The sequence below is a fragment of the Castanea sativa genome, chromosome 12 (assembly GCF_040712315.1).
Source record: "Castanea sativa cultivar Marrone di Chiusa Pesio chromosome 12, ASM4071231v1".
In the NCBI taxonomy this organism is placed as follows: domain Eukaryota; kingdom Viridiplantae; phylum Streptophyta; class Magnoliopsida; order Fagales; family Fagaceae; genus Castanea; species Castanea sativa.
In genome coordinates, this window is record NC_134024.1 from 3,883,232 (window position 1) to 3,899,662 (window position 16,431).

General features: G+C 33.8%; 2 protein-coding genes across 5 annotated transcripts; one reads left to right on the forward strand and one right to left on the reverse strand.

The window, feature by feature from the left end:
• Positions 1 to 674: 674 nt before the first annotated feature.
• LOC142619829 (regulator of nonsense transcripts UPF3) lies at positions 675 to 8,990 on the forward strand. 4 transcript variants are annotated; one of them, XM_075793131.1, is made up of 15 exons: positions 685 to 972; positions 2,242 to 2,348; positions 2,639 to 2,734; positions 2,822 to 2,923; positions 3,269 to 3,348; positions 4,320 to 4,418; positions 6,000 to 6,120; positions 6,750 to 6,835; positions 6,992 to 7,193; positions 7,281 to 7,499; positions 7,656 to 7,748; positions 7,864 to 7,982; positions 8,080 to 8,134; positions 8,383 to 8,520; positions 8,611 to 8,990. In XM_075793131.1, the coding sequence occupies exons 1-13, from the start codon at positions 833 to 835 to the stop codon at positions 8,116 to 8,118; spliced, it is 1,503 nt and encodes a 500-aa protein (XP_075649246.1). In that variant the 5' UTR covers positions 685 to 832; the 3' UTR covers positions 8,119 to 8,134; positions 8,383 to 8,520; positions 8,611 to 8,990. The 4 variants fall into 4 exon arrangements, with proteins under 4 accessions (XP_075649245.1, XP_075649246.1, XP_075649243.1 ...); XM_075793130.1 differs by having other exon boundaries at positions 675 to 972; positions 2,825 to 2,923; positions 6,992 to 7,499; XM_075793128.1 differs by having other exon boundaries at positions 6,992 to 7,499.
• Positions 8,991 to 9,747: 757 nt separating this feature from the next.
• On the reverse strand, positions 9,748 to 15,026 carry LOC142618675 (putative methylesterase 12, chloroplastic). The gene is made up of 5 exons (XM_075791660.1): positions 14,344 to 15,026; positions 12,872 to 13,111; positions 12,643 to 12,786; positions 11,751 to 11,885; positions 9,748 to 10,237 (listed from the first exon to the last, which is right to left on the reverse strand). Exons 1-5 carry the CDS (start codon positions 14,587 to 14,589, stop codon positions 9,965 to 9,967), a joined length of 1,038 nt encoding a protein of 345 aa, XP_075647775.1. The 5' UTR covers positions 14,590 to 15,026; the 3' UTR covers positions 9,748 to 9,964.
• Between the last annotated feature and the right edge of the window lie 1,405 nt (positions 15,027 to 16,431).

Here is a 16,431-nt window from a genome sequence, read left to right on the forward strand (position 1 = left end):
TGGGAGACTACAAATTTATAATAGTTATATACAATAATATCTAATTAAATATAAATACTAAACCAGAGAAGGCCCAAATTGACTTAGCATAATGGTTATGTCCCTGACTTTCAATAATATTAAAATAATTTGGCTTTAAAAAAAAAATTTTTGATTCAACCATATTTCTGACGTTCTTTTGTGACACGTTTGGGTGGTGGATTTAATAAATTTAAATAACATATTATAAATCTAAATATCTTAAATTTTATATACCACACTATTTGGTTCTTAAGATTTTCTAATTGTCTCATAAAAATCCACTCAATAAAGGTTGAAACATCAACACATGACTTAATCATTTTCAATCAAATAAAGTTCAAACCTTAATTTTAAATAATATTTTGGTCATTCAATTTGGCCCCCCTATCTATAATATCAATTTCTTGATTCAGTTTCATCAATCACCGTTCATTTTAAAATTAATAATTGAACAATCAAATGAAATTTGACCTATTAATTAAAGTACCAAATTAATAATTTGTTTCAAAAAACTTAAAAAAATAAATAAATAAAAGAAAAGTAAAAAAAAAAAAAAAACTTCATGGGCCTTCACAGCTTTAGCCCAAGTCAGGCCCACCCAAAGCCATATTGCCATCATTCTTTTCTTTCAGTCTCCTCACTCGTACACCAACAAATCCAATCCCAAAAAAATTCCCCAAAACTAACCAAACTTTTCTTTCTTTCTTTCTTTAGAAAGAGAAAGCGACCAAAACACAAACACACACACACAGAGAGAAAAAAGAAAACAGAGAGAGAGAGAGAGAGAGAGAGAGATTTGGGGGCGAAATCGATGAAAGAGCCATCGGAGAAGACGAAGGTGGTGGTACGGCACCTCCCTCCATCGCTCACGCACTCCGATCTCTCCATCAACATAGACGAAAAATTCTCCGGCCGCTATAACTGGTTCTTTTTCCGTCCCGGAAAATACAGGTTTTCAATTTTTTTTATTAATATATATTTTTTTCTATTTATCTCAACGCTCTGTTTGGTAGTATCTTGAATAAATAAACAAGGATTTGATTTATGTTTTTTTTTTTTTTTTTTGTAATTTGTGCTTTTTTTAATGGTAGAATGTATTTGGTTATCGTTTTGAGATAGCGATTTTTCTGAAAGTATTTATTAATTGCTTTCAAAGCAAGAAAAACAGTTATAAATTGCCAAACGGAGCTTATAAGTAAATTGAATTAAAGGTCTAGCTAAGGCTTTGTTTGGTAGAGGATAAAAATTGAGTAATTGAAAAGCTCGGCGAATCTAGTTATTTGATAAGTTGATAGAAAACTTAGATTAGGTTCAATATGTAAAGTGTGTTTGGTTGCTTATTATTTAAAAAGGAAGAAAAAAAAAAAGAACTTGAATTGAATTAAGCCTTTGTTTGGTGTGAGAGAAATTAGGGAAAAAGCGAGCTGATATTATGAGTAATGAGGTTTGTTGAAGATTGGTTTTTTAGAAATTGAAAATCTCCGCTTAGTTATAAGTTGATAGAAAAATTAGGTCTGGTTCAATAGTTAAACTTTGTTTGGTTGCTTATATAAAAAAATCCATCAAAAGTATAGTTCTTGTTGCAATATTTAATGTTAATGCAAACACATCTCTTTGGACCGTTGGTGTTCATAGAGTTAATGAAATTTAGTTATAGCGTGTATTAAAATCAACATTTTTGATTGAGTTATTTTACATTTGATCTACCAAAGTTCTTGCAAATTTATAATTTGACTTTTTTTTTTTTTTTAAATAAAAATATTATATGTGATTTATAGAATGAAACCTAGATTGTTAGGTACTTCAGCAATCAGGATTACAGACTTGTTTTCAACCAGGAAGCCATGTAGAGTTATGGTGTGTTTTCAAAATGTTCTAGCTTTTTTGCGATGAAAAAATATGCGCATGCACATGTGGCAATACTAATCTGTTGAGGATCGATAGCCGATCCCAAAAAATTTGGGACTAAGGCTTTGTTGCTGTATGCACTTCACGGTTGCTGATAGAGTATTCAGGGACAATAAAAGAATCAGATTGTTGAATATTAGATTAATTTTTACTTTCTGTGACTTAAAGAAACTAGAGAGACCACTTTTCTAAGCTCACTATAACTTAATGGCTTAATTGTTTATATTATTTTATTTTCTTCTATTTTTAGGCACTTATTCATGGGTTAATGGTTTTTCTAACTTGAAGAATTTTTGTTAAACAAATTTGCAGCCTGAAGAATCAGAGGTATTCTCGAGCCTACATAGACTTCAAGAGGCCTGAAGATGTTTTCGAGTTTGCAGAGTTTTTTGATGGACATGTTTTTGTTAATGAGAAGGGTAACTAATAATGACATGCCTTATTCTTTACATTATAAGTTTACAAACAGATGTGTTTTATGTTGTTGAAGTGGTTTGATTCAGTGAATATCATTGTATGAATTAATTAAAGTTAAGATTTGAGTTCCCTAGCTAGTTATGCTCTTGTATAAGCAATACTGTAATATCGTGTTTATATGATTGTGGGGAGACTTGATAATGGTAAAAATTGTAATGTCTATATCGTAGTCATCTTACTTTAGAATCTATAGTATTTTTTGCCAAAGTTTAAACTGTGCCATTCATCTCAGGTGCTCAGTATAAGGTTTTAGTTGAATATGCTCCTTCACAGAAGGCTCCAAAGTCAGCTACTAAGAAGGATGGTCGTGAAGGGACCATATACAAAGGTGTCTGTTCAGTTTGCATTCGCATTTACTTAGAATACCATTGTACTAGATTTTGTTATTAATACCTACCTTTTTCTTTTATGAAAGTAGATCCTGATTATCTAGAGTTCCTCAAAATTATTGCAAAGCCGGCTGAGCATCTACCTAGTGCAGAAATACAGTTGGAAAGAAAAGAAGCAGAGCAAGCTGGTTTGTAATTATTTTTAATGACTTTGCATGTGTGTGTGTGTGTGTATTAGTTAGATAATCTCATATCGGAATATAGACGTGTATAATTTTGGCCCAAAATTATAACTTTGTTGCACCCAAGCTCCCTTTATTTATTAATTTTTTAGGCCACCATGATGCCTATTGCATGTAATGATTTGATTTTCCTATTTTGATGCCACCCTGGTGCCACATAAGGTTGTGTCCAAATGTTGTGGAGTAAATTTGTGTGTTTGGTGATAACGAATAGTGGACACAACTAATTATTTGTGTTTAAGAGACATGTTTTTCCTATAGATTTATTTGTTTCTCCATACTTATTTCTAGGTGCTGCAAAAGAAGCTCCTATTGTTACGCCACTTATGGAATATATTCGTCAGAAACGAGCCATTGAGAGTGGAGTCCAGGTAATGTGTTATATATTTTCGTATCTTCTCCTCATTACCTTGACTGTCTATCTTAAAGAAAAATGTTCTTTTATTGCGGTTTAGTTCAACAGAGTTGTTTGTTACTGATTTTGTGATGTAATTAGATTATTATTGTTGTTCTTTTATGACAATCTCTATCTTTGAAAAAAGAAAGATTAAATACGTGGATGGTTAAATTTATAGGTGAATTGGACTATACTATCTTTAATTTATGTTAGACAAGTTTCTTATAAGCCCTAGCTTACTGAAAACAATATTTTTTTCCCAAAAAAAAAAAAAAAAATCTTTTAGGAACTTGGTGGTATGAAGAATATTACAAAATTTGAGAGATTTCCATTAAGGTTAGAGGTTCAAGCCTCCTTATTATGCAATTATGCAAGTATATGGGAAGCAGTCTCTCATTGCATTATGTGGTGCCTATGGCATGAACAAAATCCTAGAAGCTTTGAGGACCAAGAAAGAACTATTCCAGAACTGAAGATGTTTTTTCTTCTCTTTTTGCTTGGCTGCCTTCTTTGGGTTTTTATTCTTTTTCTTCTCTTTTAGATTTCATTGATCATTGTACTCTACACCATGATTGATGGTCTCTAGTATACGTCCTATATACGTTGTGTTTTTTTTTTCAATGAATTACGTTATTTTTCAAAAAAAAATTATGAAAAATTTGAGAGATTTCCATCGAGGTTGAGTACTTGTGTTTAATGTGGTACTACAAAAAGAAAAGAATATTACTATTTCTTGAGGCCTTGAGACAATTCTATTAATGTAAGCTATTTAGCATATACTTTTTTAAGATCCTTTTTTTTAATATATATTAATAATGGAATATTTTTATTTTTGTATTAGGAGTATATATATATATATATGTAGCTATCCTTGTTATAAAGTAGATTTTATCATTTTGAATCTATGAGTTCATGTTTTGTTTTGAATTTTGTGATCGTTGATAGGGTTCATCAGTTGGTGGCAAGATTAGGAGAAGAACTGGGGCTGCATCCACGAGCAAGCCTGGCTCATCTAATACCAAACGAAGCTCTGAGAAGAAAAAGGTTTCCCCCCCTCATACTCTTGGCATGTTTGTGTGAGAAACGTAAAAATTCTCAATTAGATATTTAACATTTTTTAATCTCTCATGAAAGTGTTTCATTTTCCTACTTTTGATGTGTTTGTTACTTTCATCACTTCGAGTGCAACCAACTTGTCTGTATTGTTCCCAGTGTGTCAAAAATATAAGGATAAGCTGTATTTCTCATCCAAACTCTTATAGTTAGTCATCATTCATATTGTGTGGCTGGGTGTGATCTTTTGTTTTTGTTGGAGTATCTCTAGCTTAGCATGTAGAGGCTTTATTTTTTATTCCTATATATATACCAATGAATAATTGAAGTAGAACACTGGATTGTTATGCAATCTCCTTGTATCTCATCATTCATACTGTGCTAATAAAAGTATTCTTTTATTGCTTGAAGCTGATTAAGAAAAGTTTGAGCCAGTATTCCATTTAAAGCTGGTACATCATCATGAACTCCTGAGGTGATATCCCCACTAGGATCCTGCTCAAATTCCCCCCCCCCCCCCCCACTAGAATATTGTCCCTAATCTCGCCTGTATCTTAGGATGCTTGCTTATGCAATCTTTGCTTTCCAGTAGCAGTACCAGTAAACTAGCTAGCTTGTGCATCCTTTCAACAGTGACAAGTTTCAGCGTGCAATGTGTGTCACAGCAGCATTGTTTTCAATATCTTGAGTACAGTCCTTTGATTATTTCCATTGCCTCCTTATTCCTTAATTTAATTGCAAGGTTCTACAGACTCTCAGCAGAAACAAAAAAAAAAAATCCTCTTGTTTAGCATTAGTCAAGTCTTCCTTTTGAGTCCCCATGTTGCATTCTGCTATCTTTCCTAAGCTCTTGTCATGGAATTCATGCAGGTCAGACCTGAAGTGATGCTGGAAAGCTTCTTAAAATAGTAAACTGCTTGCTTTTGACAGAAAATTATGATACACTAGGCGAAAGTTAGGAAACGAGTTGTAAGAGATTGATGTAAAAATGGAAGATTTAAGTAAACAAGCAATAGCAAAATTGCAGAGGCAAAGATAAGGAAGAAGGAAAAGATAGTCTATAGGTGTTGCATCCCATTAAAACTAAATGGTCTGCTTTGATCATTACTTCTAGTAAAATAATGCTAATTTTTATCCCATTCTTATTTCTGATATGATATTATTTGGGTTATTTTTTGGTAAATTTTATTTTTCTATCGTTTATGTTTTCTGTATACTTTTGAGCAGGGTGAAGTCTTCACTGGTTTAAGTAAGTTATCTCCAATTGTTAGGGTTGGAAGTTGCTTATCTTAATTGAAAGATTTAGCACAAATACATTCTGGAAAAATCAATAATATCTCTATGTTTGATAATCTTATTGTTATCATTTACCCCCTTCTGTTTGGAACTTGTCTTTTAGTGATTTTCTTTTCGATAATGTCAGTTTCTAGCAGCTGTGTCAATTATTTCAATATTGTGGTTGCTGTCCTTATGTTTCCCAATGCTTTCATGTTACTCTGTGCACATGCACTATCTTTATTCTTGAACTGAAAGACATGGTTAATTTGCTCACTTTTTCTCTTTGATTAACAGTATATATTGAAGGAAAGTGCCAAGAATACCACTCAAAAGGACAAGTCAAATTTCATTGTAGTGGCTAGGCGAGAGGATCAAGCAACTACTTCAAGTGGGAAAGAAATATATGATGTGACAGGTAAATTTTTCCTTTCCCTGCCAATAATGAATCTTTCTAAGCGCGAATTGTTCAGTCAGTGTGCCGTTTTTATCTGTTGCCAAATATATATAAATTTTCTACTTCCAACTTCAGTGCAAGACAATAGGCCGCACTAAACAAGTACCGAAAAAGACCTGCTTACATTCCTTTCAATGTTTTCCTGCTTCTATGGACATGTTAAGTGATTACTGATGTGTTTGCCAAGCTACTGAATTTTTATAGATGCTGGTACTGGCTGTCACAGTAGTGGGCCAAGGGGGGCTATAGGCTGCCTGGGTTTTCCTTCCCTGTTTTTAGGTCCATTGTGATTTTACTTTATCATGTGTGTTTTTCGGAGTGTGTACATTGGAGCATGTGTAATACAAGCATAGATATTTCTGGAGCATGTCTGGGGTGCAAGCATTCATATTTATGCTTGTATATATCAAAAAGTGTATGTAGGTTGATTAATTCAAACTGGGAATAGGTTACCATTTTTCATTGGATGCAAACATGTGATGTTGCTGATATATTTCAGAATATTTCAGCAAAAAAAAAAAAAAGAATATATATTTGTTTCTGTCATATTTCACATTTGTTAACTGGATTTTGGCTCTCACCCATTGAAGGTTCTGTTTCTGGAATCCCTTTGACTGCTGACTCTGTAAAGAAGAAGTATCTGCTTCTAAAAGGGAAAGACCGAGGAGTATCTAATGTAATGTTTTTCTCCTCTGTTCTTTATTTCTTTGTACTTTACTGGTCATCGCCATCATCTATGTTGTAAATTTCTTTTACAATTTCAAAATCTTGTTACTGATTATCTTAATATTACATGTTTTAATTGTCCAATGTATTTTATGACACTTCTCAGGTTCCCGAGGGTTTGTTACAACAGGGTGTAACATCGCCGGCTGGTAATTCTCCATCTTCAACTGCGCCAAAAGAGAATCAGAGGCGGGAGGCTGGTGGGAGGTTGATTAGAAACATACTTTCAAATAGTGATGCTCGTCATAGTCAATCTTCAACAGCAGTTCAGCCTCATCAGAAAATTCAAATCTTGAATTCAGAAAGTGGTAAGCGACCACCACGGCCAGTCAATGCACGCTTAGGGCCGAATGGTCTTGTAGCTAAAAATGAAACAAACTCCTTTGGTTCTGAAGGGGAAACAAAAAGGACTGCAGACGATAAGTTTACAAAAAAGGACTTGCAAGGTTTGGGTAATGTCAGTGAGAAGCAAGAAAAACGTACAAGAAACAGGGATAGACCTGATCGTGGTGTTTGGACTCCTCTTCGTCGATCTGATGTTTCACATGCGAGTGATGAGAACTTGTCATCCTCCATGTTGCATCCTACTCAATCACAATGTGATTCAGTTGAAGGTACTACTAATCTTTGTGCTTGGATTTTTGAGTGCCATAATATACTGGTGCTATGCTGGGGAACCATGACTAGTATCAAATCATTCATCACAAATGTAGCTGTTAGGACTTAAGCAGGGAATACCAGGAACTGACTGTTTGCCTTTGGTTTTCCAGTTTCCCGTGGAGAAATGAAAGATATGTCTTATGGAAGTAGGAATGCAGAGGCTACAGCCACTATGAGTGGACGTAATAATTCTGTTGAGAATGGTTAGTTTTTTATTCAAGGACTGAAATGTGGTGTGAGCTCCTCTCTCTCTCCCCCTCCCCCACTTTTCTTTTTAAACTAATGCTATTCTGCTACCCAATGTTTGAATTTTCCTAGGATCCCAAAGACATTTTGGCCGTCGTGGAGCTGCCCACATAACGAAGGATGATGGCTCTGTTAATATGAGTGAGGGGAAATCTTCTAGAAGAGGTGTTAGTGGCCATAGTGCTCATGAGGTCTGCATAGTTTTTGCCAAATCAACTGTAACATAATCTTTTGTGTTACTTCACTTTATTTTGAGTTGTTGTTAAGTTTCTTCCCTTGTCTTTACAGAAACAAGTTTGGGTGCAGAAGTCATCTTCAGGTTCTTAGAATATACTAAAATTTGGTTAGTCTTTCCCTTTATTTGCCTTTTTTTTTTGTTGGGGGGGGGGGGGGGGGTCATTCTCTCTTGCTCGAAAAGATTCTTCTTCTAATTATCTCAAATCTCAGAGAAACTCAGAAACCGTGATCATAATTTCAAGAAATATGATCAAATGCACCATGATTTATAACTGTGTAAGATGCTTTATTTATGTCATGTAAACATTGATCATAGTTGTTGTAATGGTTTAGAAATTGATGACTGTTAAACAGGTGTGTGGCATTCTGTAAGAGCAATAATTCATCATGTGTCCAAGGACCGTATCTGTTACCACAGGCTGAGGCCTCCATTGAAGACATCGTATAGACGACATTCCAGAAAGATGATTATATGGTTTTGCCAATTGTAGGGTACGTGTATATATATGCCTTGAGATATTTAGTTGGAAAGTTTTTAGATGTGGAATGCATTCTGACAATAAGAAATTTCTTTGATTGTAGACCAATTATGCTTGTGGAAATTTCTTACGGTACAGGGACCTGATTTGCGCCCCCAACGGGAAAAGTACAGCATGCTCATTCAGAAAAATGCCGAGTTAACATATCCAAGTGACGCAATACCCAAGTTGGAGAAGGATTTGATTTCTTCACTATGTAATTTTCATTATTCTGACGCATATCTCAAAGGCAAAGTAATAGTGTGTGGTATGAAAGAAGAAAAATTGTGGTATTTTGACCCAGACGGTATGTCAGAACTGTCTTCACCTTAATGTATCATATGATGATACTAACCAAAGAACTTGGATGGATTATGAAGGTGTTGTATTGACTCATTTTGGTATGGAAATATGACAAGCATGTTCTAATGTACAATTTGATTTTGCGGGTGATTTACAACCTATTTGCATTATCAGTCAAATGTCTGTGCAATTGTTCATAAGTAAATTTGGAAAAAAAAAAAATACTATGTTAATAATTTTTAATTGGCACTGTTCTGAAGTTATTTGGAAATTTAATATATATATATATATATATATATATATATATATATATATATTCTCAAAATCATGTTTTCAAGACTTGAAATAGTGGTTTCTCAACAAAAAAAAAAAGACTTGAAATAGTGTTTCATTTTACTTAAGTTGCCACCATTTTATGTGAAATCTTTGTTTTTAAATTAGGATTCTGAATGCCGAATTTTAAAGTAACTTAAAAACAATACTAATTTAAACGCCGATTATTAAAATAATATTATCTTGCACATTTTGCGTAAAGTTATAAGCTGTGCTTAAGATTTTTTTTGAACATAGTCGGACTTATTTTTCTATAACACATTAGATGGATACCGTTCAGATTTGTGAACTATTGACTCAGACGCATGCGCTAAAACCCAGCATTGTGTAGATATTGAAGAGCATATATGCAGAACTGGCATACATGTTTGCAGGACAGGTAAAATTGTTGAGCAGAGACCATACACAATTTCCTCCTTTCCTTTTTGCTTCAGGCAAGAAAGGGATACCGGCAATTCATCGGATATCATTCAATCGAGTAAAGCCCGGAGACTCATGAGTGATGGTCTCATTTTCACAAATTGCAGCCAAACCCATTTCGAACCACATTTAACATGACATTCCATTTGTCTGGAAAAATAAGCTAATACGTTTTTACCTCCATCCATATTTCAAAATGGTAAAAGCAGAATATAGCAATAAACAGGGCCCCTATGATCTACATAACAATGGCTTTCCAATTGTGAAGTCATGTAATTAATTAACTACTTTTGCATTCTGTAAGAACTAAGAAGTGGGGGGGGGAAGGAAAAGAAGAAAAGAAACATTTCCTGATAATTAAGTTAAGGAATTTTCGCAATTTCAACCAAAATTTTGTGCAGTGATTGTGGCTTTGAGAAGAATGGGCAGTGGTCACTGCCTTTTATCTTGTAAACTCCTTCTGGTGGGTTTTCTCTCACTAGCTTCTCTTGAACATCTGGTGAAAGTGCACGATCATCCAAAGTCTGAATATAGTACCGCCGGCCTTTTCCATAGTTTTCAGGGGATAATGACAGCTTCTCCATGATAGGACCAAGTGGGGTGGGTCTCATGGAAACCATGGCCAATGCAACATCCTGGAGTGAATCAGTCCATTGTGAAATTTATCTTGTATATTATCGATAGGATATATTTAACTAAAAAGAGAAACAAAATAATGAAAACAGAAATTTCTCTTATGTGTGTTTAGTAGGGAATACTTCTAATTGACTACCAAGTAAGAAAACCAATTTTTTTTCTCTGACAAGAAAGAATTACTAAGTAGGATCAAACTTCATATACAACTTTCACTACTTTTCACAATATATAAGAAACACCTTGTCTAAAAGATTTAATAGATTGCACAATCCAGTATGAATATATGAGCCAAGACATAGTCTCAGGTGAGTCCCTTGTATAAAAAAATTGCCTTAAATTTGTGTAAAAATTAAGCAGAGAATGACTTTGTCTTAATTGATTTAGAGAAGATATATATTACAGTAAATATAGAGTTGAAAAAAAAGGCACAAACAGAGGAAGAAAACAGTTCCAAGCAAATGCCTAGACAACTCACAAAGGAAAATGGACTCAGAAAATTAACTTGTGAGAAGATTAAAAGCTTTTTGAGAAAAAAATTGTCCGAAATTGGCTCTGAATGAAACAAGAACTCAATTAAAATGAGGCAGCCAACTATATATACTCAAGGGCAAGACTTAAGAAAGGACATTCACTGGACTAGGTCTCCTAAGCTTTAAAAGTCACAATAAATGGGATCAAAACAGGAAACAAAACATGAACTTGACCACATATCAAAGTGCACGTAGAACTGATGAACAGAAGACATACATACAAATTTCAGAATAAATCAGTAAGTGTGAATATATTGAGAAAGATGCTGTCCAGATCATTTGCTAGGTTGTACAAGTAGAAATGTGCTTCAAAGTGTTCTGTGATCTTTGGTACCAACAAACCAATCAGTAGAAGAATAATTCAGCTATTCTTTGGACTACAAATAAATAAGTTTTCAGGAAAGAAAATTATTGAGAGGTCTATTCAGAATAATTAGGAAGCCAAGTAAATTTTCCTTAGTAAAACTCTAATGAATTCAGCCACTGGAGATTTGAGTAAAATGACCATGCTATAGCTAAAAGAAGGGAAAAGAGTAGGACAAATGAAATAGTATACAATAGATCAAAATAGATTTCTAACCTTAAATTTTCATAGAGTACATCAGTTTTGAAATGATAAAGCAGAAATCACAGCTACAAAACAATGTGGATGATAATTTATTTTTTTTTAAAATTTATAATAAGAAGTCGGGCCTTGGTGCGCTAGCAAGTGTCTTTCACCAAAAGCGATAGGTTGTGGGTCTGAGAATCAGCCTCCAAAAAAAGGAAAAAAAGAAGGGGAGTAAGGCTGAATATCATGACCTCTCTTAGGCCCCACAAAAGTGTAAGCTTTGTGCATTGGGTACGGCCTTTTTAAAAAAATACATACACACACACACACACACACACACATATATATATATATAGTGTGTGTGTGTGTGAGAGAGAGAGAGAGAGAGATTGAAGGTTTTGGATGAAATGATATGTTTGAATTGTACCATACCTTCGTTGGAGACTGATTGAAATATAACCCTTTCATTTGCTCTTTCTCAAACATGAATCCCGTAGGAGGTTTGTCTTTTCCATTTCCATAAATTAAAAACTTTGATTCTTTCATAAAAAGTTCTGCAGAGCCAAGCTGTAATACAAATATCTTATGTTAGAGCAATGATACCTGCCTGAAAGAACTGCAACACATAGCTCAGAGACATAAACTGCCTTGACCTTTTTTTTAGGATGTTGAGAGGGGTGGGGGGGTGGGGGGGGGGAATCCTTTGGACATAGTTTTATTTATTGCAGTCAACAGTTACGGTATAAACTGAGCCCATGACTCCACTGCTCACTTTCCAAACCCATGCCAGCACCACCAAGTGGCAAGGTGGAACTCCTGAGACCTCCTCCTCCGAGGGGTAGGGATTTCATTTCATTTCTTAACCAAATCAATCGGGTAAGGATTTCATTTCATTTCTTAACCAAATCAATTTGAGTTGATGAAAACATCACTTCTCACAATAATAGGAAAAGATGGAACTGTATTGTGTTATAAGAAGAAAGGCACATGAATTATTGCCTTATAGCTGTTCAACATAGGTTACACAAAAAATGTGCTTGCATGTATACACATATATACTTAAACATGCATGTATACAAACACTGTTGACACATGACTTGAATTGGGTGTGAGGGTGCATAGGACATCATGGAACAAATGCTTATAATTCTTTAACAACATTAATAATGAATTCAGATGACAAAACTCATATTAGTTATATGGGATCCTAAGTGGTGGCATAAATTTGATTCATCATAGTTTCCTTACAGGATCAACAATTCTTCATAGTTCTGTTTTTTACCACTAAAACATAATAAGTTAATTAATTATATTGATTACATACCTCTTCAGCAAACACATCAAAAGGCCTCTGGCCATTAGATACCATTGTAGCGCAAATGAAAATTGCTTTTGATATCTTCTGCGGAAAATGTTCCAATGCATAAGAAATACATGCACCACCACTACTATGACCAACCAGAATGACCTGCAAAAGGACCACATAGATCCTTAAATACGGCGAAACAAAAGCCAGCAAAGTGCTTCAAAATGATAAAATTATGTATACTCACCTTTTCATCCTCGGAAAGGTCCTGTAGATAATCAATCAATGGCTTTGAATACTCTGCCAATGTGGCAACACAATTTGTATCAGTCAGATCAATACCAGAACCCGTGAGATCCAAGGCAGTAGGAAGCAATCCTGATTCCTCCAGCAGAGAAATAGTTTTATACCAACACCATGCTCCAAAGCCTTCTCCATTTATTAGAATAAATTTTTTTGTTTGAATGTTCTCTAGGATTTCTGGCAACTGTGAAGGATATGAAATACAATTAAATATAGCTTCATGTTAACCTGTTTGGGGCAAGAGAGAGGGAAAAAAGGAGGGGGTGTATAAGCAGAAAAAAAAAAAAGGAAATTGAGGAGCCCTTGTATAAAAACCTGAATGATGCAAAGGTTCAGCATTTTTAAATTAGAAAAAAATGGTGATAATGACCAAGTTTTGTTCCATAAGACACAGACCCAGTCAAGGTCAAGGTTAACAACACTCAAGAAGAAAACACATTATATTAAGCACACTTTCAAGAATATGGTTATTCTACGATACATCAACAGCAAAAGGGGACCCAAATCAAAGCAAATAGATGAAAGTATGACCACGACTCATGGCAATTCCACCGTCTTTTGCCATAATGTTCAAAAAAAAGTCCCGTTTAACATATATTGCAAAGTTCATCAGCTCCAGAGACAAATCTAAATCCTGCTTTGCCCTCTATCAACAGCTTTTTAATATCACTGTTGCAGAACTTTCAAATTGGATGATTGGAATGACGATTATACATAGGATGATTGGAATTAACTTCAAGTTCAAGATTTACAACATCTCAATCACGATTTCCACTTCCCTCCACAGCTTTGGCAGACTTCCTATTCCTTGTGCCATTAATAAAATTTAAATGCATAAAAAAAAGTGAATTGCTAATCACTTTACCAAGTTTCTCGGACCACCATCCCCATCCTAATTGCCATGTCACAATCCAATTAAAATACTACAAAACTCAGTGTGAACGAGAACTCAATCCTTAATAAAGCAAGCATGGATCATAATAAAAAGTGAGTCTTGGAGCATCACTTTTCTTCTGGGAGTAAACATAAGTATATTAAAGCTAAAAAAGACTGCCCTGGTATTAAAAAATTGCTACTCATACTTTTCCAGATGCACTTTTTAATTATTCAAGTGAATAATAGATCAAGTTCTTTCTTTTCTTCCACCTTTTCCCAACAAAACACACAGCTTTTCCTACTTGGACCATTGACTGCTGCTATTTCAAGGCACAATTAAGCACTTTTTCACTTTAACCTATAGCTTACAGATCTTAATCATGAAAACCCACTTTTCTTCAAGGCTCCAATCATCCAAAAACTGTAACTAACAGAATGATTACGCACAAAAATACATAGACAGACAAAAAAAAAATAGAAAAAGAAAAGTAGCAAAATCAGTTCTTTCCTTTTTATGCTTCAATCAAATTAAAGTCCTACCTGTTTTCCATTTGAGAATGATTCATCACCGAGATTGCGTCTCTTACTGGTGGACCCGATTCTCCTTGACATGGATCCCTCAAACCTCTGAGACAACTGATGCTGATGAAGAGCCATGGACAAAGCTTGCTTGTGCAAGAACTCCTCCTCAGCCAATAGTTTCCTCTGAGACCTGCCAATTCGTTTGCTTCTGGATCCATTTTCTTTCACATCCTTCTTTGTCATGCAAATAAACCGATTACCCATAATCCAAAAACTTGTTTCAGACAAAACCCAGAAAAGTTTTTAGCCAATTTTGACCAAAGTGTCAGAAAGTCACAAACTTTGCCTGGAAAACGGGGTGTTTTTTAACATTTGTATGCGCATTGCTCACTCTGTTGTGCCAAAGATGAGAGTTGTTGAGATAGAGGGAGAGAGTAGGTGAAAGGGAGAGAGAAAACTAGAAAGAAACAAGTGCTAGTTTTAAACGCAAAAGAAAAAGAATAAATAGAAATTCTAGTAGTAATAACAGACTGTGATTGTGAACAACCAAAGCCAACTGATTCTGAGGGCCTTATTTAATGCTTAGATTCAAAGTTTCAACGGTTCTGGAAGACCTTCAATGCTCTCTCTCTCTCTCTCTCTCTCACTCTCTCTCTCACACACACACTCTCTCTCTCTCTCTCTCTCACTCTCTCTCTCACACACACACAGAGACAAGTCTTCAGGTCTGTATGTAGTTTTGTCTCTCTGTTGTTTTACTGCTGGTGTTTGAGGATGTAAGTATTTAAATGATGTCAACTCCAAACAACGTGAAAAAAAAAAAAAAAAAACTGAATAGAGTTCGTGGGATACTTGGGAACAATTGTTTAGGACAGTTTTTTTGTTTAATTTTTTTATTCGAGGGATAAAATACAAACGAGCTATGTTTAATAAAGCTACTATATTTGTTTATGAAATTTTTTAAAGATATTTTTTATTAAAACAAAGAAAGAAAAAAATAATTAATTTTTTATATTTCTCATAAAAATAATATTAATACTTTTTTAAAATAATTTATTATCAAATGACGTAACGACACCTATTAACAAAACATAATTTTATTTCACACTCGTTGCATGTAATGACATCCATGCACTGAACTTCACTAATGAATACAAATTTTTTATACTATTTTTTGTGTTCCACTTTATATTCTACTAATTACAATTTGTCATGTATTTATTTAATTTTCTTTAAAAAATAGTCAAAATTTAAAATAAAAAAATAAATAAACACATAACAAATTGTGATTAGTAAAATATAAAATAAAATACAAAATGTAGTGCAAATGATTTGTACTTCTCAATACAATACAAAATTGACATATAGTCCACTTAACACTTATTGTTTTAAGTACACTGTTCAATGCTTCTTTGGATAGCCTACTATAATTACGTCTTATTATCAATAGATTTTTATTTTTTGAAAAAAAATTATAAATTATTATCAATAAAATAGATGATGGATAGTCAATTCGCCACAATAAGTCTCAAAGGATTTTTTTTTAATTTTTTTATTTAGAATCCATACTTTTGCATTTGATCGTCCCTTTTAAGGCTCTTTCTCTCATTTCATGTGATTTTCTCAGATTTATAAATGGGAAATCAGAAATTGATTTTGCATCTATCAAAAATTCATATTAATCAAGTTCAACTTTAGATCAATATTGATTTCACAATTGAATAAAACAAAAATTATCAATGTAATGTGTTTTGAATGAAATTAATTGAATAATGCTATAGCCACATATTATTTTATAATATTTTTACAAAATATTAATGTAATCAACATCTTATTCGTTTTCATTTAGGTCCACCATTAATATCAATTTTTCATTTGTCGATAATCACTCACCAAATTAGCATTTTGTAAAATAGTTTGTATCTCTAGCAATTTTAACTTAATTTTAACAATTTATTTTATTTATGGAAAAAGCTAACGGAAATTTATTTGTGGTGGCTCAGTAGACATGACAAACCGGGTCAGAATTTTCTGACGCAACCCGAACCCGATTTTTTGACTCAAAACAAAAAACTAGTTGACCCGTGACCTGATTCGTGTTTTTTG

Bases quoted from the DNA above. Each gene is read 5' to 3' on its own strand.
- LOC142619829 (XM_075793128.1), top strand. From the start codon at position 833: ATGAAAGAGCCATCGGAGAAGACGAAGGTGGTGGTACGGCACCTCCCT. The intron at 4,419-5,999 runs GTTTCCCCCCCT...TTTGATTAACAG, and splicing joins GAAGCTCTGAGAAGAAAAAG to TATATATTGAAGGAAAGTGC. The intron at 7,983-8,079 runs GTCTGCATAGTT...TTGTCTTTACAG, and splicing joins GTGGCCATAGTGCTCATGAG to AAACAAGTTTGGGTGCAGAA.
- LOC142618675 (XM_075791660.1), bottom strand. From the start codon at position 14,589: ATGGGTAATCGGTTTATTTGCATGACAAAGAAGGATGTGAAAGAAAAT. The intron at 13,112-14,343 runs GTAGGACTTTAA...TATCCTTCACAG, and splicing joins CATTCTCAAATGGAAAACAG to TTGCCAGAAATCCTAGAGAA. The intron at 10,238-11,750 runs GTATGGTACAAT...GATTCACTCCAG, and splicing joins TCAATCAGTCTCCAACGAAG to GATGTTGCATTGGCCATGGT.